Genomic DNA, 25,317 nt, shown 5'->3' on the forward strand with positions numbered 1-25,317 from the left:
GCAACTGATTATCATTTTCCAATCTTGGTTTGTTTGTTTGGTTTTCTTTTTTTTTTTTTTTTTTCTTTTTTTTGTTTGAGTTTGAATTGATACCTCAGCTCCCAAGATGAACAAGCTGTTCCGCATTGATTTATAAGTGACTGCATTTGGGAATTACTGTGTGGTAGGGAAATATGCCTTTTTTATATAACCAAATGATGAGTGTGAAAATGCTAGCCTCTGTTTGTGATCCACTAAAACACAGGGTGTACCACCCTGTTCCTAAAGGAGGAGGTAGTTAAGCTCATTGGTTTTAGGAGTACAAATAAACACAATGTGCTTCTAATTATATCAGTGAGTCACAGCAGGCTGTAAATTAACATCATACTTCTGTGTTCTTGAAGCCTGTCAGCTTCTTTATTTCTAAAGAGTGCAGAATGGTCTACCAGAGCCAGCACTGAGCAGGACTACCACACTGTCTGAAAGATCCAGAAAAACAGCAGTCTGCTTGTCCCCCTGGTCAATCTCTAAGCAGCATTTGTGATCATCCCACCCAGCGCTGCTCCAGTCAGAATCCCCTGTATCCTTCATACAGGGACAATGATACTGCAGCCATGGAAGCTCTATGCAAGAAGTCAAGCTGCCCACTGAGGGGAATGGCAGCCCCTCGCTGGCTGTGCCAGTGGTGTCAATGCTGTGTGTGGTAAAGCTTAAAAAGTATACAGATAAGCCAGCAGAGTCAAAAGTTTCTTATTCACACCTACACAGAACACTTGAACACCACGAGTGCTTTTAAAAGTCTGCTTTTCAGGACTGTCCTCATAAAAAAGGGGGATTGAAAAGTGAATGCACTGAAACAACAACTCCAAAACTGTGATTACAGCTTTACAAATCAATCCTTCACAGGCTATTACTGTTAACACTTCTTGATTTAGGGTGTGTAAGTTTTCAGATTAGAACTGTGTTTTAAAGACTGAACTACAACTTTAACTTTTGGAGCTCTTGTTAGATTCTGTTCATTAAGAAAGTACAGGAAAGAAAACAGAAATCATTGGAATTGGAAGCTGTGTGTGGATATTTGGTATTTTCTAGATTTTTTTTTCAAATCACAGAACACCAGTCTAAGTGAAGTTTAATTCTCAAAGTTGTCATCATTCGTCATTTGCTGTGTAATGGTCAACCATCTATAACAGCCATCTTGGCAAAACTGCCACGAAGCAGGGCTGTGTACAGCTTGCCAAAATACCTTCTCATCACTAGAAAAAAAAGCTGAGGGAAACTGTAACACAAAAATCATTGTACTTTCATGTGCCTACTGACCTCACTCCTGCACAGCACCTGAGAGTTCTCACAAGTTAACAGACTCCAAGAAGGCCCCATGTACCGCCATAGGCATCAGCAACAACCCCCAGTCCATTCCCTGGTTCACATTCTTCTCTCTGCTAGTCTAGATAGGTCCATAATCAGAAGGGCACATCCCTTAAATACAACATGCACCACCATTTAACTGCAAGGTTGCATTAAAGCAACACACTAATAAAAACAACAATGCTTCAATGCATTCAGTTCCAGACCAAAAAGTTTTGTAACCTTCATTTGGACCTGAATATTTTGGCAAATGCACTAGTGTAAGTCATGCAAATTCTTTAGCATGAATAAAAATCGTTTTACTCTGGAGCAATTACTCCACACAAAACAAACATGTTTTTTGTATTAAAATTTCATCTATGGTGGAAAAGTCCGTCCACCTGGAGAAGATAATCCAATGCAGTCTGAAAATTTTGCCTGCAGTTGTCCCCGGTGGCTTGATAGGATCTATAATGTTTAGTCACACAGCCCTTTAGCTGTCTCAGCCCTTTCCAATTTGTGCTTCTTGCAGCCCTGCAGTTAACTTCACCCTTTGCAGATGAGCCACAAACCAGCACCTTGATTTTTTGCCTGCCATAGAATCACAGAATCATAGAATTGCTCAGGTTGGAAAAGAACTTCAAGATCTTCAAGTCTAACTGCAACCTAACCATACTGCCCTAACTCTAACTGCAACTGTCTCTCATGCTTTGCTCAGAACATTCTTGTTTTGCTCCACGGCAAAGCAGAGAGATGCTACAAAGCAGGAAGAAGCTAAATGAGCAAGCCAAACGTGATGATTTGAAGACTCAGCTCTGAGTAAGAATCACAGAATCATAGAATGGCTTAGGTTAGAAGGGACATTAAAGATCATCTAGATCCAACTCTGCTGACATGAGCAGAATTGCCAGTCACTAGATCAGGCTGCCCAGCACCCCATCCAACCTGGCTTCGAACGTCTCCAGAGCTGGGACATTCACAGCTTCTCTGGCCAATCTGCTCCTGTGCCTCATCACACTGAGTAAAATTTTTCCCTTTTCCCCCTAACATCTAATTTAAATCCCACTCTTCTAGTTTAAAACTATTTCCTCTCTTCCTGCCACAATTAGATAATGTAAATAGTTGTTTTACCTCCTGCTTATAAGCTCCCTTCAAGTACTGGAAGACTGCAGAACCCCTTAGTCCTTCCTAGCAGAGTTACTCCCAAGCTCTTCTCCCAGCTGGTATACGTATCTGGGATTACCTCAGCCCAAGTGCAAAAGCTTGTGCTTAGCTTTGCTGAATCTCATTAGGTTCATGAGGACCCACCTTTCAAGTTTATCAAGGTCCCTCTGGATGGCAGCCCTTTTTTCTGCTGTATCAACCACACCGCTCAGCTTGGGGTCATCAGCAAACTCGCTGAGCGTGTGCTCAACCCCATCATCTGTGTCACTGACAAAGATGTTAAAGAGTACTGGACCCAAGGTGGACCTCTGGGGGACACAGCTCATTACAGGCCTCCACCTGGACACGAAGCCTTTGGCCACAACGCTCTGGCTGTAACCTTCCAACCAATAATTTACCCACTGAATAGACCATTCTTCAAATCCACATCTCCAATTTAGAGATAAGGAAGTGGTGGGGGACCATGTCAAAGGCCCTGTTTAATGGACTTGCCTAAAAGTCTAAAGCTGAGAAACCTTGCTGCCTATTAGAGCACCAAGAAACTTCCCTTGAACTGCCTCCCTGAAACTCTCATTCACTAAATCTTTACAGAAAAGAGTAAGAGCTCTACTCAAATGCTGAAGGAATTTTATACTGGAATCCCAAAACTCTACAGAGGGTAAGGGAGAGCCACTTTGTTAATGTAAAGGAAAGACATGGTGTAATAATTAACTTGGAGAGAAAGTAGAATCACATTGTAATACATTTGGACTGGCTTCATGCTGAAACTGTGTGTGCTGAACAAGCCTTAAGGTTTAGTCATTAGACAGTGAAACTCTTAAACCTTTGGGACAGCGTTTAAATGTAGTGAAAAGACTAAGTGGAAAACTGCTGGCAGCACAACTCCCAGCGATAGACTGTCTTCCTTTCCTTTTCTGCTTCCCTGACTTGGAACAAGCCATACTCAGCCTTCACACTGCTGTTCAGGGACAGCCCTGCTTTTGTCTTCTACAGTTGCCAGCTCTGCAGTAGCACAGCCTCAGCCCTTGTGCTGGTGCTGTGGGGATGCATGCAGTCCAGCTCCAAGCTGAAAAGGAAGGGCAATTGAATGACTGATCTGTAAGGAATATACAGGCTGCTTATTTTAGGCTGCAGTTACCTTAGTTCTTCTTCTATGTTTGGGTCTAATTGGTGAATTTGTGAATCTCCAGCTAATGGAGTAACAAACCACAGAATCCGCCTGGGAGGAGATGTGTCTTTTCACTTTGAAAACTCAGTTATAGACATTCTCCTCTATTATTATTGCCTGTTGGCACTTCAAATGGTGCAATCTTCCCAACATATCCTGCTGACTGCATATTTGGTTTTGCTGTGTTTTAGACACAAGCTTGCCCATCAACAGCTCAATCCTCCTAACGCTTGTAGACACCTTCTCTAACTCTTTTGGTTCATTTGACATTTAATTACTGTCTCAGTATTTTAAAAACTTCTCATCTGCAATTGAACCTGGATACCAACTCCTTTCTATCTTTTATTCAATGACAGATAATTGCTACTTTTAATTTTATTTATTTATTTGCTAAAATCTCTAGTGGAAAAAACGAAGAAAGGAATTTGAAACAGTCTGAGCGCATCTCTCTAAGAACAAGTCTCACAGCCACCACAGTACACATGGAGCTGTGTCAAGGCACTACATGTAACTACAGTCAAACCTGGATAAGAAACATAACAGCTGAATTACTAAATGTATTTAAGTATGAAAAAAAAAGTTTTTACTTTTGTTTTCAACCAAGAACACTGGGTTGCTTTTATGTTTTTGATTTTCATTTCTTTCTGATCAGATTTCTATCTGACTAATATCTCGAAGCTCAAAAATCTGGACATCAAGCAAACATCAACTTTGGATTAATTTTCCTACTTTTGGTGGAGAGCAGAGAAATCTTCTAACAAAGATTGGGAAGCTCAGACTCTTGGCACTGAAATAACACGTGGAAGTAGTACGAACCTCCTCTCTTCCTGCTTGCCCATTACTTGGCAGGTTGTCCCACTGGGAGTGGACTAGGGAGGCTAAGAAACAAACCTGTTACTACCCTGCACCTGAAACATTTACCCCCACCAGCTGCTTTCAGTTACTCCCCTACCCCCTTTTCCATCAATCTGCATCCTGCATCCTCATTATCATCTTTAGAGATGAATACTTTAATAAATTGTAACCTAACAAACAAAAAGATAATAGGGTAGCAGTAAGCTATTTACACGTGCTATAACAGATTCCTAAGAACTAAAATTTTCAGGGACAGTGGGACTCATATAATGGGGTAATACTTGCACACTTCTGGAACTTGTTGTGCCAATGCCAGGAATAAAAGGTTGAGCACTAACCATCTACTGATTTTTTGGGTGAATCTAACCTGGGAAATGCTCTGGCTATTCCTGCCTGATGGGCTTGTTCCTGAAGACTATCTCAAAAATAGCATTTCATGCTGGAGAGCTGCATTTCAGATCTTTCAGGAGAACTCGAACACCACACCACATGGGGCCAGACAACTAATCCTACAATACAGAGTCATGTTAGCCTTTGTCAACAGGCTTAGTACATAGGTCACTCCGAAAGTAATGCCTCCTATCCATTCCCATGGAAATAAGACACTCTTTTTCAACACAGTCACCACCATCAGCTATGCATTTTTGCCACTGATACTGAAAGCCTGCATGCCACGCTCGTAACAATCTGCACCAGTGGAGGTGACCCAGTGTTGCTGTCGTCACCGCTGAAACGCAGCACCCAACCCCACACTGTGCTGACATCCACTGTTTGGCCACCATAAACATTCAGCAAGTGTTGATGAATGTCAATGGGTGTCAGCTTCTATGCATGGAGGAATTCAACTCCACATGCTTGCTTCATCTGTATTTCTATGTCAGTTGCCAGTTTGTCAGACTGCCCCTCCTGCTGCCATCTGTCACACAGCAACAAAACAGAATGGAATATTTTGGGAAGTTTGAACTTCTACTGTTATACCACCAACATCCACCTCTCATGCTGTGGGCCATCATATACTAGTCTATCTAGGCAGCTCATACTCATCATTACAGGTCGGCTTTTAGTTCCAGCTCTGGTGATATATTCATAGTTCTGCTCAGATAGAACCCAGAGGGGAACTCTCTCCATCCTTTGTCCAGTCCTGTTGGCAAGCCAAGCAGCAGAGCCAGCCCAAAAAGAGACACTAGAAGCTTGCTTGTGTGCTTGCTGCCGAGTCTCTGGGCAAGAAACTGGACAGGCAAGCAATGGGATATGGCACAAGTATACTTGTCACCCTGCTTCCAGGGGTCATTGACCCAAATGACACCAACACTCAGCCCACGCATGCTCAATTGGAGCACAGCATGGCTGTCTGTACCTCAGGCTCCTCCCCAGCTGAGCCACGTGGTCAAACACTCCTATACCTCAACAAGTCCAAACTTTAGGCAGACAAGTAAACTGGGAGCCAAGCTCTGATAGCGGTGTGCCTGCCTTTGTATGTCCACCCATGGAAGGGAATGGTACCTTTAACTTAGCTGTATGAGCAGGCAGGGGAAACAATAAGTGCTGAAAATTACTCATGTATACTCAGGTATTCAGGTGCAGCACAGATCATTTCATTAAATGAAAACATCAGGAGGGATTTACAATTTTGCTATGATAATCATAAAAATAAGTAATAAAAATGTAGTAATTTAATGAAATTATTTGCTATTTGTTGGTTTTGATAGTACTTGGGTACTTACCTTACTCTCAAGTAAGATTATAAAAGCCCTGTGCAGAAGTTAAGGAATGTATTTTTACTCAAGAATTAAACTGTTTCTTAACAACTATAAACAGACAACAGTTCTATTTCCAACATTTTTCCTTCAGTATTCTATGCCCTGCATATGCTAAAATTCAGAATCACGGATCTTTTTTAATTAGCTAACTGTTAGAACAAGGTCCAATTCAGTTGTCAGAATGAGTGTAACAAAAACTGAGGATTAATTTTAGCATATTTTGGAATGTGTTATTCGAAAGAGATGATGAAATATGCTCACAGAAAAGCAACGCCAGCCCAAGTTTCTGGCTTGAACCCATTTCACCCTTGTAACAAGTGAACCTCTTCTCCACCCAGTCTTGTCAAGCAGAATATAGCAGAGCAGTAACATCCACTTCAGATGAAGAATTTGTTGTGCACTTTTAACGTTGTAAAATCTTCCCTCTTAACAAAATATAGTCAGAACTGTGATTTCAGTGAGAAGACGGGAGTACACTGATACAGAACCTGTACAGCCTACGATGTCACTACTGCAAACAGATTTCTGAGCTAATTCCAATGGAAGATGCTCCTCTTTAAAAATAGCCAAAAGGTTTTCAGCAATATTCAGTGTGCCTACCTCATGGCTAAAATCTGTTGCACTACTGCAAGTATACTGAGAATGCTCAATCCTTTAATGGCACTTGTACCCTCTCTGTCCTTTCTCCATTTGTTTAGAAGGATCCCTCTTGCAAGAAAGAAGAAAGTAGTATCTCTGCTCTACAAAGGCCTTAACAGAAAGTTAAGGAAAGGGAAAGGCACAAAAATGCTTAAGTATTCATTTGTATATGTGACAGTCTCTTTAAAACTACTTCTGTGCTCAACATATCAAGGAGGGCTATTTAAAAGTTGTACCAACAATACAAAGCTACAAGGGTCAATGGAACATGAAGAACTTCTTTACTTTGAGGGTGACAGAGCACTGGACCAGGTTGCACGGAGAGGTTGTGGAGTCTCCTTCTTTGGAAACATTCAAGACCCATCTGGACACCTACCTGTGCAACCTGCTGTAGGGAATGCCTTAGCAGGGGGTTGGACTCAATGATCTCCAGAGGTACCTTCCAACCCCTACAACTCTGTGATTCTGTAAATAACTATGACCACAGAATCATGGGGCATAGAAGGGATTTCTGTAGACTACCTAGTCCAATCCCACACTAACACGTGTTCCCCAGAGTAGATTGCAAAGCAAAGTGTCCAGGTAGGTCTCGAATATCTCCAAAGAGACTCCATGACCTCCCTGGGCAACCTGTTCCAGTGCTCCATCACCCTCAAAGATGTTTTTTTCTCATGTTCTCAGAGATATTTTCCGTAAGGATTTTTAAAAATGCTTGATTAAAATAAAGCCTGGAAAGACTTCACTGTAAAGAATTACTTGTTTAAGAACGTGAACTAGTAAGTCTGAAAATGAACTTGGCATGGAAGAAACAGGGCAATAAAGAGGACTGTGACCCTGGGTTTCAGGAAAGTCAATTTTGACCTCTTAAATCCCATGTGAACATTGGAGGGTAAGGGGAACCCAAGAGAGCTGGTTAAATATCAAGCCTTCTTCCATGCTCAAGATCAGTGTATACCTAAGAGTAAGAAATCAGGCAAAGGTGACAGGACACCACATGGGATGAGCAAATGGAAAAACTCATCTGGAAGCAGAGAGTTTATGGAATACGGAAGGAGGGTCTGTCCATTGCAGAGGAATATAGGAACACTGTCAGGGCACACACAAATGCAGCAAGAAAGGCTGAGGCCCACTTAGAACTACCTCTGGTGAGGGAGATCAAGAACAAGAAACAAGAAATATTAATAGCAAAATGAAGGCTGCTGCTGGCTGGGTAAACGACAGAAGAACAGTGGATATAGGGTACACTGACTTCAGCTTGACACTGGTTTTTGACAATGCCTCCCACTGCATCCTCATAGGCAAGTTTAGGAAGTGATGGAAGGAATAGATGAGTGGACACTGAGGTGGACTGAAAATTGACAGACTACCAGCATGTAGAATGTTGTGACATACTACAAACACAGAGTTCAGCTGGAGTCCTACAGCTGGCAGTGTTCCCCAAAGGAACTGGTTTTTAATATCTTCACCAGTGACCTGGATGAAGAAATAGAGTGCACCCTCAGCAAGTTTGCTAATGGCACAAAGCAGGGAGGGATGACGTGCCAGGAGGCTGTGATACCATTCAGCAAAGCCTGGACAGGCTGGAGGGCTGGGCGGAACGGAATCTGATGAGGTTTAACAAAAGCACGTGTAAAATCCTACATAGAATAACTCCACACATCAGTACAGATTAGGTGCTCTGCAGAGGATGTAGGTATCCTGATGGACAACGGGAAGACCATGAGCCAGCAGTGCACCCTTGTGGCCAAGAAGGCCAATGGTACCCAGGAGTGCATTAAAAAAAGCACGACCAGCAGGTAAGTGAGGTGGTTCTAAAGTAACACAGGGCCTATCAGACCAGTCCTGAAATACCTTGTACTTAATGCAGTATTATTGCATTTTCATATAAGCTAACAATTACATATGTGTTTTGGAGAAGAAACTTTACAGGAACTCTTAAATATCCCAATGATATTTTTATTATTCATTTGAGCATTTTTGTACATCACACAGAGCTTAAGAGCATATTAAGACTATAAAAATCAATCACTACCTTTATTTACCTTTTCAATTCACAGAAGAGTTTAAGAGCTGAGCAACTTACACAAAAGTGATAGTACTTAAGATTTTCCAAGGTCATGACAATGGTAAATAACTCTTACATTTAATTCTTGATGTTAAGTACTATGAACTTCATCAGGCACAGAGGCCCTTTAAAGTAACTTTTTTAACATTTTTCTATAGTCCTTTTCTTTCACATTACTTGACACATTTACATTTTCAGTTCTGAGCTGCCCAATGATCTCAACCCATTCTGTACTTCCCACAACACACACAAGCAACTGCAGGCATCCATTTGGGTCCCCTCTTCTCTGAGAATAAAGTCAGACCATGAGGTGAAATCTATCAGATTGTGTAAGTATATTCTCAACATTTCTATGTAAACAGAAGTCAGAACACCTTCAGTAAGGGCAGTATTTCCTTCAGAATAATAAAGAACAGATTTTGTGAGAAATGTAAAGAGCCAATGCACTCAATACAATACTCTACTGTAATTCCCTCAAAGACTGAAATACAGCATTAATGTTTGCTACAACAGCATTTATGTATAGTGAACTGGCTTAATGAATAGGAAGTAGAAGTGATTTATTGCAAAGAGTAGATTTTAGACAAACACATATTTAGAAGACCAGTTTGCTATGATTTTATTTAAATGAGTTTGATGTTTTCATGCAATATTTGCACTTAAATAATCATGACAAACAACAGAAGTGGTAAAAGAATGCACTACTTATAGACCTTAGTGAATATACAAAAAACTCAGCATTATAGGTCATACTTTCCCAAAATACTGCAGCAGCCAAAACACGGTGATATGCCTTACAAGGGCATAGGAATGTAGCTCAGAAATCACACAGGAACTACCCATTTCCTTTAATTTCACAAACAAGACAAAAGCAATGTTCAACCCCACACATTGATTTTTCCAATAATGTTTATACTGTACCTTGAGTTTTACTCAAATACTAAAAGTCAGACACATCATTTATTTAGTAAACAAGTATGTGGTAAACGTCTATTACATTTTCCCTTGGTTTTACCTGGAGTAGCCATGTTATTTAAAAGTGGGCAGGTTTGGCACTTTTATACTGATGTCACCAATATTAATATTTCTTGGGATCTCTGGCAGATTCATATTCTTTACAGCTGAAACAGCCCGGGCTGGAGCTCCTGCTAAACCAGCCTGTGTACAAAGTGAGGAAAAACATAAGTCAGAAAAAGCTGGATACAAGAACATTCAATAGCAGTACACACAGACAACTGATGTTCTCAAGTATTTCCATGGTTTTACACAATTAGAAAGACCACATGGTAATTGTGTTTGGAATGAAATGGGTTATTTGGATATATTAATCCAGAAAGAGAAAACAGTTCACACATTTCTTCTTTTATGGTAAAACATATACTGTCAACTTGATGGAAATGTATACAGGGAGGAATAGGAGGCTTATCCACCTGTGTGTAATGCATAGGTTATTGAAGATACAATCTTGAGACACTTAAAGCCCAGTGTACTATCTTTGTTTCTCATCTATACTAAGAGTTCACACTGATCACAGTTGACTAATGCTGGCTTCAGGCTCAGTACGTGTAACCTCAAAGTAACAAGTTACCCAGTGTCAGTTAAACCAAATTACTTATCTACAAGCATATGAATATGAGGTAATTCAAGGTGGCTTGGCCTGAAATGAAAAGGATAAAATCTTTGCATTTAGGTGATACAGATTTTATTTTTATTATTACTAATAAATTTAATATATTTATTATTAATAATAATTCTTTTTTATATTTTTATTTTAGTTTTTACAAGCAGGCTTAAAAATATTCACAACCATAGAACCATAAAAAAGATCTTCAGAACCACTACAGTTGTACACTGTAGCATCTTGCAGGCCTTGTAAAAAAAAGGAGCAATCTACAAGAATCAAAGCAAGATGTCAAGAACTGGTTAAGAAAGACTAAACGTAAACTGATGGTCTTTCTTTAAATTTGATTTTACTTAAGAGTGTCAAGGACTGAAGAAATCAGTGCACTTGGACACAAAGTAATTCTGAGGAATAAATATGGCACTTCAAAAGGAGAAAAACTTCTGGAAAAGTTTTCTATCTCTACCTTTAATTATTAAATAATGTTTGTAGGTAACTACTGCTCAGTGTGTAACCTTTCCAGATTCAAATTCTTCACTGAAATTCATTGTAATTACAAGGGTGTAATGAAACTGTGGAGTAAGTTCTAATTCTTTGGTGCCCACCTCCACAGCTACACAAAAGGTGACAGGCACCTCATACACTCCTGAGATAACAACACTGAAGACTGTGCATAAATACTTCTTCCCTTTTACTGCTCTCTTAATAAAGAAGTGAATGTGATGTCAAATCAACATTAGGTTTCCACTATAAACCCTACCTACAGTTCAGCTGCAGGTATGTACGCTATCTCTGTACACTATAAAGGCTGGATGTTGTGTAAAGGCTGGATGTTGTGTTGAAAAGGCTGGATGTTGTGTTGAGGGACATGGTTTAGTGGGAGCTACTGGGAATAGGTGAACGGTTGGACTGGGTGATCTTGAAGGTCTTTTCCAACCTTGGTGATTCTATGATTCTATCTCCTTCTCCCTTCAAAAATAAAACCCAGGGTTAAACTAAAATCAATTTCAAAGTTCCTGACTTTGAACTAAAACACTTATACCATGTGGAAAAGCTGGAGTCTTATAAATCCCTAGGTGTCAGTCACAGGAGGATTCTCAGTACCAGGAACACATACCAGAAAGCCACAAGTCACCTGCTGCATACACACCCTGCCAAACCCATATCAGATGTGCCTACGTTGGGAAAAAGATGAGGAGGTAGAGGAGAAAGCTCAGGAAATCTTAAATCTCTTATAACCAAACAGTTTGCTCTCACTTGGTCCCTCACGTAATCCCAATGATCAGTTTTCAGCTGTATGGCTAACTAAATCTGTAAAAGTGCAAGGAAATATTTTTAAAGCCTCTTTTTCCTCGGTTTCCGTTCATATCACCAAGTGTTCAGGTCATGTAATTCAAAGCTTTCAGTTTCAATCCCTTCATGAAGGGGCAGCTACGGACCTAACACTAGTAGTATTAGGAAATGCAAGTCTCCAAAATCTGTAACCTTTAATCTGCAATGTCTTAAAGAAACAGCATTAGAACACATCTTTGAGGAGAAACAAAAATGGGGCAATGTAAACTGTTTTCCATAGAGGAGATGAAAATAATAATAAAGTAGTAACGAAAGCAATGAATTATACAATCTGTAACTGAAACAGCGAGAAACCAGAAAAATATCATTAAGTTATGGGCATGGTCCACACAAACAGGCATGGCTGGCAATTCGAGAGAGATGTCTTCTAAGTGACTAGGATGGAAAGTCTTTACCCTTACTTAATGAAAGTTAATTACTCTTAATGAACAAATATAAGTTTTAGTACAACTGGTCATCACTTTTACCTACCTGCAGCTATCCTCTTTACACAGACTTACAGTCCCTGCCTCCCGCCCCAATGGCATAGGATACAATGGAGACACAATTGAGAATTATTCAGGACACCACAATTGACATGACCATTGCTCTTCCTCCCCCTCAGACTTCCAACAGTCACATTTTTTTAGGATCATTTTGGATGGGGATCAACAGAGATCCCTAACAAAAGCACTACGAATTTCAGATCACACCTTTTTTTGGAAAGCAAGATTGTCCTTCACTGCCATATACTGCAGTGGAGATTTTCTTATCGACCTTAGTTATCCACAGTGGCAGTCTTTTCTCCTGTTATTGTCTATATTAAGTCGTTCAGTGTGTATAAATACGCACAGCAGAATGCTGTTCATCAAAATTCATGTCAACTCTATAAAGGATAACACACAGTAATCTGAGAGCAAGAATTTGTAAAAAATATCTAACAAAACTGAGTATACTGATAAGTACTTAAACGTCAGAACTGGATAACTAACACATTATCCCAAACACGATTACATCTGCATTTATGTAGTCCTTTCATTTATTTACCCCTTACTGAAAGTGAAATATTTTAGAAACACAAAGATTCTACAGAGAGATTTTCAGACCATTGTGTTTTTGAGCAGCTTTATAGAGGTACCTGATTAAAAGGGCCACCTGTGTGACATTGCATTGGACATGTTTCAACTGCCTTTATTACGAAATAATTCAGCAGGTATCTTGGTGAGGTGCAAAGAAAAACTGTTTCACTTTGAACAAGAAATCAAAACACACAAGCTTTTATCATGCAGTGAATGATGGATTGTCTGTCACAGCAAGCAAATGACTTGAGCAAGTGAAAATGAAACTTCTGATGACACGTTAATGAAATTTCAGAAGTACAGTACAAATTGCATAAAGCTGGTATTACAAATAGCCAATACACCAGATTTCTGCCATAGCTGCTCTGTATTCTCAAATTCCTTTCTTATCAAAGGTTGTACTTGAATCTTGAAATACTGTATATTATTATTTTAGTTACTGCAAAAAAAAAAATGCTTGTGAACATGGTTATACACTTTTAGAGCAAAAGAACAATGTCATAAATGCAAAATAACGCTATTTTAAAGATTGGAATAGAAACATTTAATAACAAGTCTTTTTCTAACAGTCCTAGTACATAAAGTGAGAAATATTAAATGTTGCTAGTTTGCTTAGGTCATTATTTATTATTATGGGTATTAATTTTCTTTATTGTTATCATCATTTTTTCTTATAATGCCCCACTAGTAGCACTACATGAAAGTAAACCCAGAAACACTGTTTCAATAAAAAAAAAATAAAAATAAAAATAGAAAAATCAAACTGGGAAAAGCACTGTATATCACAGATTTATTTCTTATGTACATTGAAAAAAAAAAAAAACAATTCAGACTTCACCCCAAACAGCGCTAGCTATCACTAGAATAAGCATTTAGAAATATACAACCTACTGGAAAACAAAATAATGCAGGCTAAAGCTTTGCAAAATAAGCCATCCTTTTCTGAGGTATGCTGCAGGTACAAGGACCTCTCTGCTGCTAGTGTTTCATACTAGTGCTTCTTTCTGGAACAAGTATGACTTCAAAGCAGCAAGATTATGAAAGAATGACAGGATGCAATGCATAATATAAAGGAATGATTATGTCCTCTGCTTATGAGGTTAAATAAATGAACATAATTAGAGAAAAAACAAAATGAAGTCTGAAGGAATATCAAAATGAGGCCAAACAGATAAGAAGACTTAAGGACGTACTCTTAGAAATTTTAAGCACTTGAATCACAAAGAATAATGGATGGGAATGATTTTCTTTTGTTTGTTTATTTTTCATTGCCAGACCCAAAAATAAAAACAGAACATGTGTGAGCAGAACACAGAACACACAAATAAATAAATAAAATAAAACCTGATATCAAGCTCCCTACCACTACAATGAAACATGGATTATACGTTTCAGGTGTTGACATATTAGGCAGAAGAAGGTAACTTCTTTGATTTTCATGTGTTGTAACATACTCCAAATTTAGGTTAAAAGTTTCATACTACCCAAAAATGGTTTTGGCTAACGCTTTATAATTTACTGCTACTAAAAGCAATTACAGAAGTATATTTACTAAGTCTTAAAGGCTTTTCCTGGAAAGATCATGTAAAATCCAAGAGCAAAGTTATTTATAAATTAAATAAACTTTGTCTGCATAATCTCCAGATATTTAAACTACCTGAAGTTCAAATACATAGATACTTAAAATGAATGGAAATGAATTTTGAAATAGCGCCACTAATGTTGACTGACATTCAAACCATTGAGCTGAACTAAATGTTCTCAACAAAAATGACAAGGGGGACAACGACCAAAACTGAACTTCAAACATACGTTTTTCTCCTCCTTTCCCTGTTGTATTCAGTGACCAGGGGTACCAAGATACCTTAAAGCAAAATCTGGCCATTCAGATGATAAGGGCAGCAAATGTACATCTGAAGTTCTGCACATGGCAACCACCTTTTTCATTTTACATTTGACACACTTAAGGATTCACAGAAGAATCTTGGTATTTCTTCATCCTCTTTACAAATCAGACTGATGATTTCATTTCACATGTATAAAACTGGATTGGCAAGTTTTCTTTTTAAGTTTGGTTTACCTGAAATTTACTCTAAAACTTAATTTCTCTTTGAAAGCCGGTTGTTTGCTTTTATTTGGAGGAGAATTCTTCTTTCCCAGTTTAGATTTTCCTATCAGAAAGGTATTTTGATTGTATCGTCACGCTGTGTTTTGCTATCCTTGTATGCAATTTCTATTCAGACCAGTTTTGCAGCTTTTTAAAAAATTCGTGCAAGTTCATGTTTCCTTGTTTCTTAAACAATGATACAAAGAAAAGTTAAATTCCAAAATGCAGCAAGAGAAATAAAATAAAAAATATGATGCCAATGGAAAGCTAGTAAAATACACTATAGCCAATAAAAAGATGAGGGAACTACAAGAAGAAACTAGCACAAAAAGTAGGCTACATAGACTAGTATGGGTATTTTTACACATAATTTTTGAGTCTGGCCTACATGATTTATTGCCTTTGACATCATTTTGCTTTCCCTTTTTGTTAAAAGTACATTTTTTCTCAAAGTCAGCAATACCTTTGTCTACCTGTCCTGTCTGGGAGACTGAAAGATAAAGGTCTGTAAGAGAGAAGAATGAAAGAGCTAGAAAAGATCAGGATGTTCGGGAAAAAATGAGGTCCAACTTAAAAGTCTAAATCACACATAGTTGAACACTCCAAATAGAGAAAAGGTAGCACAGATTTACCTACAGTAAGTTCAGAGGCACTGGATAAAATCCCAAAGATCCCTCTCCCAAAAATTCCCCCTCTTAATCACAATGATCAGTTGGCTTTAGAAGACTTGACCAGAAATCCATTCACAGACAAACACTAACACTTTAAGGTAAGGAAATGTAGTAAAGACAACATTTCTCAGAATAAAAAAGCAATTTCCTTCATAGCTCATCCCCGCAACGTTAGGAGCTGAATCAGAAATCAAAGCTATGGATGCCATCACAGTAATTTAAACAAATAATCTCTGCTGAAAGGATCAAGAAATCCTTTGAGCTGATAATATTTACAAATATTTGTAAATTAAATAAACATGATTTAACTCCTTTGCTAAGCTCCAATTGACAGTCTCTTTTGAAACCCAACGTAAAACTAATCAAATGTCAAATGGCTTTACTATGGAAAGTTGGGTGGGTACACTATGAAATTTAGAATATTTCTGTAAATGGAGCTCACTTACAATTGTATAGCATTCATCTCTTTGGGCTACAAACATAAAGGCAATCAACCTTAACACAGCTATTTTATGGATGCAAGAACCACAACTGAGGTCGAAGAAGCTGAATAGAGTAACGTGTGAGTGCTGTGGCATAGGTGGCAGTCCTATGAACTATGGACGAAATAAACGAAAAAATCTGACTTTTAAAAAATATTTCATTCTTTTTGAAGAAATAAAAGGATCTGCTAGTTTTGATTTCTTTGTGTCAAGCATTAAAAATATTATTAATGAGTTATTACCACTTTTTATTCACACGAGCTGAATTCGATGCTCTGTTGGAAGGACATGTTCAGGAAAGACATGTTGAAAGATTTACAATCTTGATCAAAAAGGCAAAAGGAAAAGAAATAGCAACCAGATAATTTCTGATGAGATTCATGCAACAAATGATTAATGGAACTATTTATCAGGTATTGTGAAGTATCACAGTATTACAGTAACTGCTACATTTGAGAAGAAACAGTCACTGAGTTAAAAAAATGAATTTCTGGTGAGCAGGACTGACTCTATTCCAGTCACCAAGTGTTTCTGTTTATCACTGTTGCTTCTTTGCCTTCTATAATTCACTGCTGAACATAAAAGAGTAAGTTGCTATTTGCCCTGCACATACTATGACTTCTAGGCTTTGTGTTTTGTTTTGTACTTTTTTTTTTTTTTTAATCTTCTATGGCCTAATTTTCTTCCTAAGTACCTTAAAAGAAAGAATGACTTACTGGTGGGTCATGGAAAACATAAGATATTGTAAATGCATTTCAGGGCCTAGTGAGAGACTACTCTCCAGACAGTTTGGTAACAGAATAAATATAATTAAGGAAAAACACTTCAATTAAACACTTTTAGTTGAAACTTGTATGTGCATTAACACATGGTAGAACACAGCTGCTTGACTAAGTTCAGCTTTTGGGACACCATGTTAGTCTTCCATCAAAAAAATAAAGATAAATGTATTCAGAGATTACTCAAACATAGCAATAATTTACTAGATTTCCATGTAATCAACAAGTCATTCTAAGTTTGCAGATGTTAAAATGAATGTATTGGACATCTTCAAAATCTGTAATGCAGTCTTTCTCCACATATGTTGCCAGGCACAATGTCGTATCATGCACAGCTTTTTACAAAGCGTTGTTCTGTTCTTGGAAATAGCTTGGAAGTAAAACAGACAACTTAGTGTATCAAAAGACTCAAGATGATGCAGTGTGACATTCTAGAATTAGGAGAACAGTATACATTGTACCACAAAAAAAAAAAAAGTCTAACAAATTAACTTCTCTTCTGGTTCATAAATCAAAACTAGAAAGTTCTGTGTCTTCCTCTCAAATGTCATTTAGTTCATATTTATGCCACCTGTGATTCTTCAATCCATTCAGCTGACCTCAGATTTAGAAAGAGTCTCCAATTTAAGCAGAAGTTTGCTTTCAAATTTGAAAAATAAACTCTGAAAATCAGATTGTATGTTCTTTTGTAGAACTACTCTCATCAGTAAGAATCATTCATAGCCTTAGCTAAGATATACTGTTGATATTTTAGCTAACATGACAAGCCTGATAACGTTTTAAAAAAGTAGCATTTAGTCACATAGCTAAAATAATTCTGAAATCCTTTCTCATTCTAGATTTCTCTCCTAAACACAAATTCAACAGTATAAAAGGCAAGCATTTTAATATCCAGATTCACAAGCTGCAAAGTTTGACATGGAATTACAAGTACATCTTGTCATCTGCTCCACAAGTGTGCATCTTTTCTACTTGACAAGAGGAAAGGGATTCCCTCAAGTTACACAACTGTCCCTTGCTCAGACTAGTATGTACACACAGCAAATTTCATCTTCTCTCTGGAGTCCAGTCAACTAACAACAAATGTTCACATTACCAACAGGACAGAATTCATATTTAATTTAAAGTGCCTACAACTGGGTTGTAATTTCTATCAAGTCCAATTTATTATTTTACGTTGCAATATTTTTGTGCATTAAATATACTGCCATTTATTTCAGCAGATAGAAGCATACTAGTAGACAGGAATATGTTATCTACACACTTCAGATCTTCATATAAATTTATTTGTTGTAATGGTTAGCGATTTCCAACACGGTAAATACTCTGGAAATAAAATGCTTTCTGCAAGAGAAACTCACAGAACTACAGGTGTATCTCAATAGCAACAACATGTTCTGCTACTGGATACACAGAGCAAAATCTAAGCAGCAACTCCTCTAAGCAATTACTGCATATGCAGAAAAGGTACAGTATACTAACTTAATGACAGATTGTGAATTTTCACTATTTATAAGCAAGCAGCTTGAAGTATAAGCAGTTTTATATAGCATGCATTTACTACAATCATGTTTTTAGTTTAGACACTACACAGCACTGCTTCATTCTTACCTCAGATTTTTCCAGTTTATTCTGAGCATCAATCTGAGTGACAATTTCATTCATGTTGGTCTCCAGAACCATTCCACCCATAACCATTTCAGCCAATATATTATGGACCTAAAAAGAAGACCATAAGAAAATTCTAAAACGTCCTATACACAGCTGGACAGATGATGTCTAAATTCATGAATCCAAGAGCACGTACATTCCATCAGTCAATTAATCTTAGCACATTCTTTGAAACAATCTGGGCATGAAGCTTATAACATGCTGTTCACAACCTCAATATGCTTTTTGCTCATAGTTCTTTCATCACAAATCTCAACAGCTATACCACTTTGCCAATCAATGCTAGCCAAATGAACTTTGTCATTCATCTTCCTTTTAGTATGCTTTCTACCCAAGGATATTAGAACAAGAGTTGTACTTATTGTCAGTAGTAAAGCAAAGAAGCAAGCTCTAGAATATTAACAAATTTCTCAGAAACAGTTCTGTAAATCTGTGAAGGATGAGAGGCATAATGACATTCACTCACATTTACCAAGGGTAGGCTTGGAAGCAGAGGTAATACATCTGAACATAGAAAATCGCAGAATCATAGAATCACCAAAGCTGGAAAAGACCTCCAAGATCATCCAGTCCAACTGTCCGCCTACCACTGGTATTTCCCACTAAGCCATGTCCCTGTTCAGAGATTCTTCCTAACATCCAACCCAAACCTCCCCAGCACAACTTCAGGTCGTTCCCTCTCATCCTATCAGTAGTTACACAGGAGAAGAAGCTGACCCCACTTCATCACAGCCTCCTGTCAAGGAGTTGTAGAGAGTGATAAGGTCTCCCTTGAGCCTCCTCTTCTCCAGACTAAACAATCCCTGTTCCACTGACCACAGACATGAAGACTTCAGCATCTAGGACCAGGACAGATAGTCAGGATTGAAACTGAAAGATTGAGTGAGCCAAACAGTGATGTTAATGAAATCGGTGAGTTTAAAATTCTTTTTCCCTGTAACTCTGGTTTTAGAATGTGAGCTTTGGTTCACAAACCTCTGAGTCAGTGTCTGTATCTGCAGACCTGACAACTTTTTCTTTTTTTTTAAATGCATGCTTCTACATACTTTTTACCAAAACTCTTCACCAAATACATAATGTAAAATTTTGCAAGCCCACTATAATTCTGAAGACACATAGGGTACACATAATTACTTCTATGAAATAAAAAAATTGTACACTATGATACTTTAAAGCATAATTCTGCTATTACTCAAAATATTCTTGCAATTTCCCTGTGGATCAAGGACAGAAGTAAATCCTTAAATCAGGCACATTCAACCTGCAGCCTGTGGGCCCCATACAGCCCAGCACAGCTCCAATGCAGCTGGTCCCCAGCCCTGTGACATCAGGGCACAGCTCAGCCCCACCTGGAAGCCCAGCTCCTCCACACCAGCCCAACATCAGTGTACACATATTACTTGTGAATTTTCAGATATAGAGCTGCAATCTAAAATGTGATCATGTCTCCTTACCAAACTTTTATAAGACCTCTCTTTCCAGAGAGAAATATCCCTCACTTCCCTATTACACCTTATTCAAATCATTGCTTTTGACGCTATATACATTTGCAAACAACTATTTTGAAGGACAAAGTATAGAAAGAGCAAATTATTACCAAAACTCTACTTAACATCTTGAGAACTGACTAAGAATTGCAACCACTGCCATCAAACCAACCTGACACATTTGTTTCACAAAAACAAGGTCAAATATCCTACTATTTATCTGGTTTTTTTTTCTGCTTTTTTATGTTTCAATTTAAAAAAAATTAAAGAAAACAAATTTTGTTACTTCATATCACAGAATCACAGAATCACAGAATCACCTGGGTTGGAAGGGACCTCAAGGATCATGTAGTTCCAACCCCCCTGCCTAGCAGGGCCACCAAACATACACATTCAGATCAGGTTGCCCAGGACCCCGTCCAACCTGGCCTTAAACACGTCCAAGGACGGGGCATCCACAACCTCCCTGGGCAGCCCGTTCCAGGGTCTAACCACTCTCCTAGTAAAGAACTTCCCCCTAACATCCAACCTAAATCTTCCCTCCTTCAACTTGGATCCATTTCCCCTAGTCCTGCTGTTATCAGCCCTTTTGAAGAGCTTACTCCCCTCCTGGGTATGCATCAACTAGATTGAATATTTAATGAGGGTTTTCTGGAAGTGACACCTCTTGTTTTATTATGTTGGCCCATGATTTCAGAAGTGGATGCTGATGGTATGTTAGCAGAGACTGAACATTCCCACCAATATTCCATTCCATGTTGTTGCTATGTGAGAGACGGCAGCAGAAGGGCAGTCTGACAAAACGCTGTCTGACATGGAAGTGTGTATGAAGCAAAGGTGTGGAAATGAATCTCTCCATGCAGAAAAAAATGGCACCCATCAGCATTCAGCAATGGGTGAACAACTGTGTGGTGCATTTCAGCAGTGGTGACAGTGACAGTGGGTCACCTCCACTGGTATAGACTTTCACAAGCAGGAGAGGCATACAGGCTCTCTTTTGTCAGTGGCAAAAATGCATAGCTAATGGTGGTGACTTTACTAAAAAACCGTTCTGTAGCTGAGAACCTGCTCTATCAAACTGTTATTGTGCTCTTTGTATCTGTTGTAGTTTCCAGTGAAATAAATATGAGGCATTACTTTTGGACATACACCTTACATATGTATGTCACATGGCCCAAGCAAGCCAAAAGGTTGGACATAATATGAAAGTGATGCAAAATAATTCTTCTGTCTTGTGATGAAGTTAATTGTAAAGCTTTCTAACATCACAGTATAAACATGGTAATCTAACATTAATACACTCCACGCTGACAATCCAAATGCACTGAAAGGTGTTACCAACATTTACTTCCTTTTACTAAAAACTTACTTTCACTCATTACAGAAGAAAAAGGCTTGCAGCCCTTAACAAACAAGAGTTAGCATCTGCAATGCATGCACACAACCTTGTGAGTTTGCATTTGGCTAGCAACTTGCAAAGAATGATTTTATAAATTACTAATGGAAGTTACAATGTATTCAAAATAATTAATTTTAAAAGAAACTGGTCTTTCAATCAATTTCCATTTCTTCTGACACAGAACACCAACAAGTTAACAACAACCATTATCACAGACCCCATTCCGACAGCACCACATCTGTGCTCTTGGTGGCAGACATACAGACAACCCACTTGAAAGCAGTCTAACTAAAGATGTTGTAGAACAGAGTTTTAAGGCAATTAAAGTTCCTTCTTACTGTCCTCTAGCCAGCAGAGAACTTCACAGAACAAGCCATGGAACCCTAACAGAAGAGAACAGGAGCATATAGAAGAGCAGCTCTTGGTCTTTTCAGATTGTTCATTTCCATCTTAAAATAATATTTAAAAACGAGTGATACTTTCACCCTCCCCCCAAAAAAGTCTATCAGGTAATTTCTTTCTAACATACTGATGCAACATACTGGAACTCTGATACAACAGACTGAACTGCGTTTTCAATCTACTCCAAAATGACTGAATAGAATAAGCAGTGTTATCTAGTTCACCATAAGTAGATTAAAAGGTGCACTTAAGAATAAGTGTAATTCCCTCATGTCAGTTTTGGTGGCTACTTATAAAATACAAGGGTAAGCTATTACAGCCTTGTCAACACCACTAATAAAAAAGATCATTTTTTCCCTCTACAGCACTGACACAGTAAATAAACAAATGTACTAGACTATATTTAATACACTGTGTACAGTTCAGGAACTAACTAATGCAAGAAAGGCATTAATAAACTGGAGCCAATTCAGCACAGGGCTACCAAGATAGAATAGTCGAAGTGTGCAAAGATGCTGGGGGACCAGAGCTGGGAGCACCCAGCAGCACACCAGTGCTCTCGCAGGGTTTGTGAGCAGCTGGACTGAGCCCTTCTCAGTGGGACACACCAGGAGGGCAAGGGGCTGACACGGGGAAACCTTTCCCCAGGAGTGGAGGAGTCTGGGGACACAGGCTGCCCAGGGCTGTGCAGGCTTCCTCCTGCCTTAGTGGTCTGGTCTTACCCCAGGGCTGACCCTGCTGGCAGCAGGTCCAGACAGCAGCCTGCTCCTGACATCCATATTGGAATTATCCTATGATTTTATGGCACAGGCATGCTACTACATGATGTGGAAACAGTTTCATTAGTACAAACAAATGCTGGAGAGCCAGGAACAAATTCAAATTTCTGGAAGAAGTTAGATGCAGGGAATTACAGACAATTTAAATGTTAGGCAGATGTTAGCAAAATTAATTGTACCACAAGTAACCTTCAGTATTAGTTATGAGGCACTGAATTCTACAATACGAAAAGCACTTTAAAAACACTTTAAAAACTCAGATTTTATTTTCAACAGCCTGCTAGAAGATGCAGAGGTAATGCTCAAGAGAAGTCACTAAGAGGCCCAGGTAACATCAGCTTAAGGTAGCAGCTGTTCAAGGTGCCCACAGTAAGTGCACATTTCAGCTCTGTGTGTATCACAATAGAAATTGAAATGACATTTTTATTCAAAAATAATAGAAATTAATTAAAAAAAAAGAAATGAAATTTTTTCATCATTTCCTGATACTCACACGATCACCACAACACAATCTCAAGAGTTTGTAAAAGGTAATATAGCACAGTATTCCAGAAAACTTTTCAAAAATCAGCTATGCATTTTTTAACACAGAATAACACAAGATATAGTGGTAACCAATTAAAAAAGATAAATTATTTCAATCTCTGAATAAAGTAGTTTCACATCAGCATCAGTCTTAAAGGACAGATCACATACCAACATTATTTCTCAACACAGTAAATACTTTCCATAACACTGGCAGATATACAAGCACCCAAATTTCCAGAAGTTTTAGAAAACAATTCCATTAATGTTCACGTTTTCCATCACCACTTACTTAGTCTGAAAGAGACACTAGACATCACTGAGTACCCTCACTTAGCCCAGGAACAGCAATATACTTGTATGACTGGTGTTAACACCCAGCCTTTCGTAGATATTGCCATTAGAAGAATAATGAAGACTATAGGTTCTCTCTTTCTCACATACACAAAAAAGCTCATAATCAAGTTGGTAATGTTTGTCTGAATGAACTATTATCATCACAGGCAGACAAAAGAGCAGGGATATAATTTTTTTTCCACAGCAGACCAGTACGTAGATAAAGACTTACATTTCTGTGATCAAGGTAATACCTTCCTCATTCTTCACAGCCATAAAGAAACAGCTTATTTCATTTAGCTTTCATGCTTTTGCTTTATTATCATGATGTGCTCAGAAAGTACTCTCTCAGAGTACAGTACCATGAATTATGGCTGAACAGATGATTCAGTGTTGCATATCTGGTGTTCAGCATTACAGAATATGTTCATTGTAATATTTACTATTCCAAGATATCAGTTTAAAAAAAAAAAAAAAAAAAGAAAAAGAAACAAAAAAATTTTACTTTTGCTCAAGAATGCTTAAAAAACATTATTAATCCGAAACAAAATCTATACAGCTTGTTACCCAGCTCTAAACATCCATCAGTTGACACCTTTAAAAAAATCTTAGAACTATGTATCCTGATACATTCTGCTTCTAAATATCTCCAATTTAGGAATTTCTGAAAACAGATGCTGTTTGTTGTAGTGCTATTGTACTGCATAGCTCTTGTCATATTTATCTTTGAGTAATAACTCCAACCACCTTTGAACCTATTCATAGTACCATGGTACTATGTAATACTAAGGTAACCCTGACAAAAATGTGACAATGGAGCCCCATAATTTAATTATAAATCATGAAAAATATGTAGTTTTCTTAATTTTAAACTTACTTCATGCAAATTCTATCTGCTAATGTGAGAGAAAGACAATTGTTTGTCTCCTTCCTGCTCATCACATTCAGAATCACAGAATCACAGAATGGTTTGGGTTGGAAGGGACCTTTAAAGCTCACCTAGTTCCAACCTTCCTGTTATAGGCAGGTCTCCCACTAGACCAGGCTGTTCAAAGGCCCATCCAAACTGGCCTGTGTGAGCACTTGTGAAACCTATGTGCCACTGATTCTGTGATATTCTAACACTGCCAACATTGTTTTGCACGCACTGAAGCCAATTGAGCTGAAGCTCAGTGCACAGTTCTCTGGTCATAATCAGCTGATTTACATGGATGAGCTAACTGAGATGCTCTTCATTTCATGTGCATGGCTGTCTGCAGTGTGGCTTGTCCTTCCTCCAACAGTTGTCACTTTAAAACACAATGCCCACTGCCTCACTGTGCTCACATCCACTGTTCGGTCTTCATAAATGTTCAGCAAACACCAGTCAGTGTCAGTTGGGTGCCATTTTTTCCACATGAAGTAATTCAGTTCCACACCTTCACTTCATACATGGTGACACTTCCATGTCAGTCACTACTCTGTCAGATTGCCCCTCTACTATCACCTGTCACACAGCAACAACATGTAATAAATACTGATGTGAAGGTTCACCTTCTGCTGCCGTACCACTAACATCCATCTCTGATGTCATAGGCCAACAAAATAACACAGGAGACATCACTTTCAGAGCAGCCCTTGTATTTTGCAGCTAAAGCTAAAGATCAAACTCCTTGCCATGACTGTATTGT

The 25,317-nt window shown here is 38.4% G+C and overlaps 1 protein-coding gene across 4 annotated transcripts in view; it reads right to left on the reverse strand.

The window, feature by feature from the left end:
- The window catches only part of AP3S1 (adaptor related protein complex 3 subunit sigma 1), a 51,532-nt gene that overhangs the window by 11,565 nt on the left and 14,650 nt on the right, over positions 1–25,317 (reverse strand). For 3 of the 4 annotated variants that reach the window (XR_006181109.1, XR_006181110.1, XM_042882828.1), the window contains exons 5-6: positions 18,660–18,767; positions 9,993–10,135 (exon numbers count right to left, since the gene is read on the reverse strand). Coding sequence is in view for 2 of the 4 variants with exons in the window: in XM_042882828.1 (XP_042738762.1) it covers positions 10,007–10,135; positions 18,660–18,767 (237 nt within the window). In the remaining 2 variants the exon portion in view is untranslated. Of the gene's footprint in view, positions 1–8,925; positions 10,136–18,659; positions 18,768–25,317 lie in introns of those variants that run through there. The other variant, XM_042882826.1, reaches the window with a different exon arrangement.

Source organism: Lagopus leucura, unplaced genomic scaffold, assembly GCF_019238085.1.
Source record: "Lagopus leucura isolate 7727_CA_CO unplaced genomic scaffold, USGS_WTPT01 Super-Scaffold_100036, whole genome shotgun sequence".
Taxonomy (NCBI): Eukaryota; Metazoa; Chordata; class Aves; order Galliformes; family Phasianidae; genus Lagopus; species Lagopus leucura.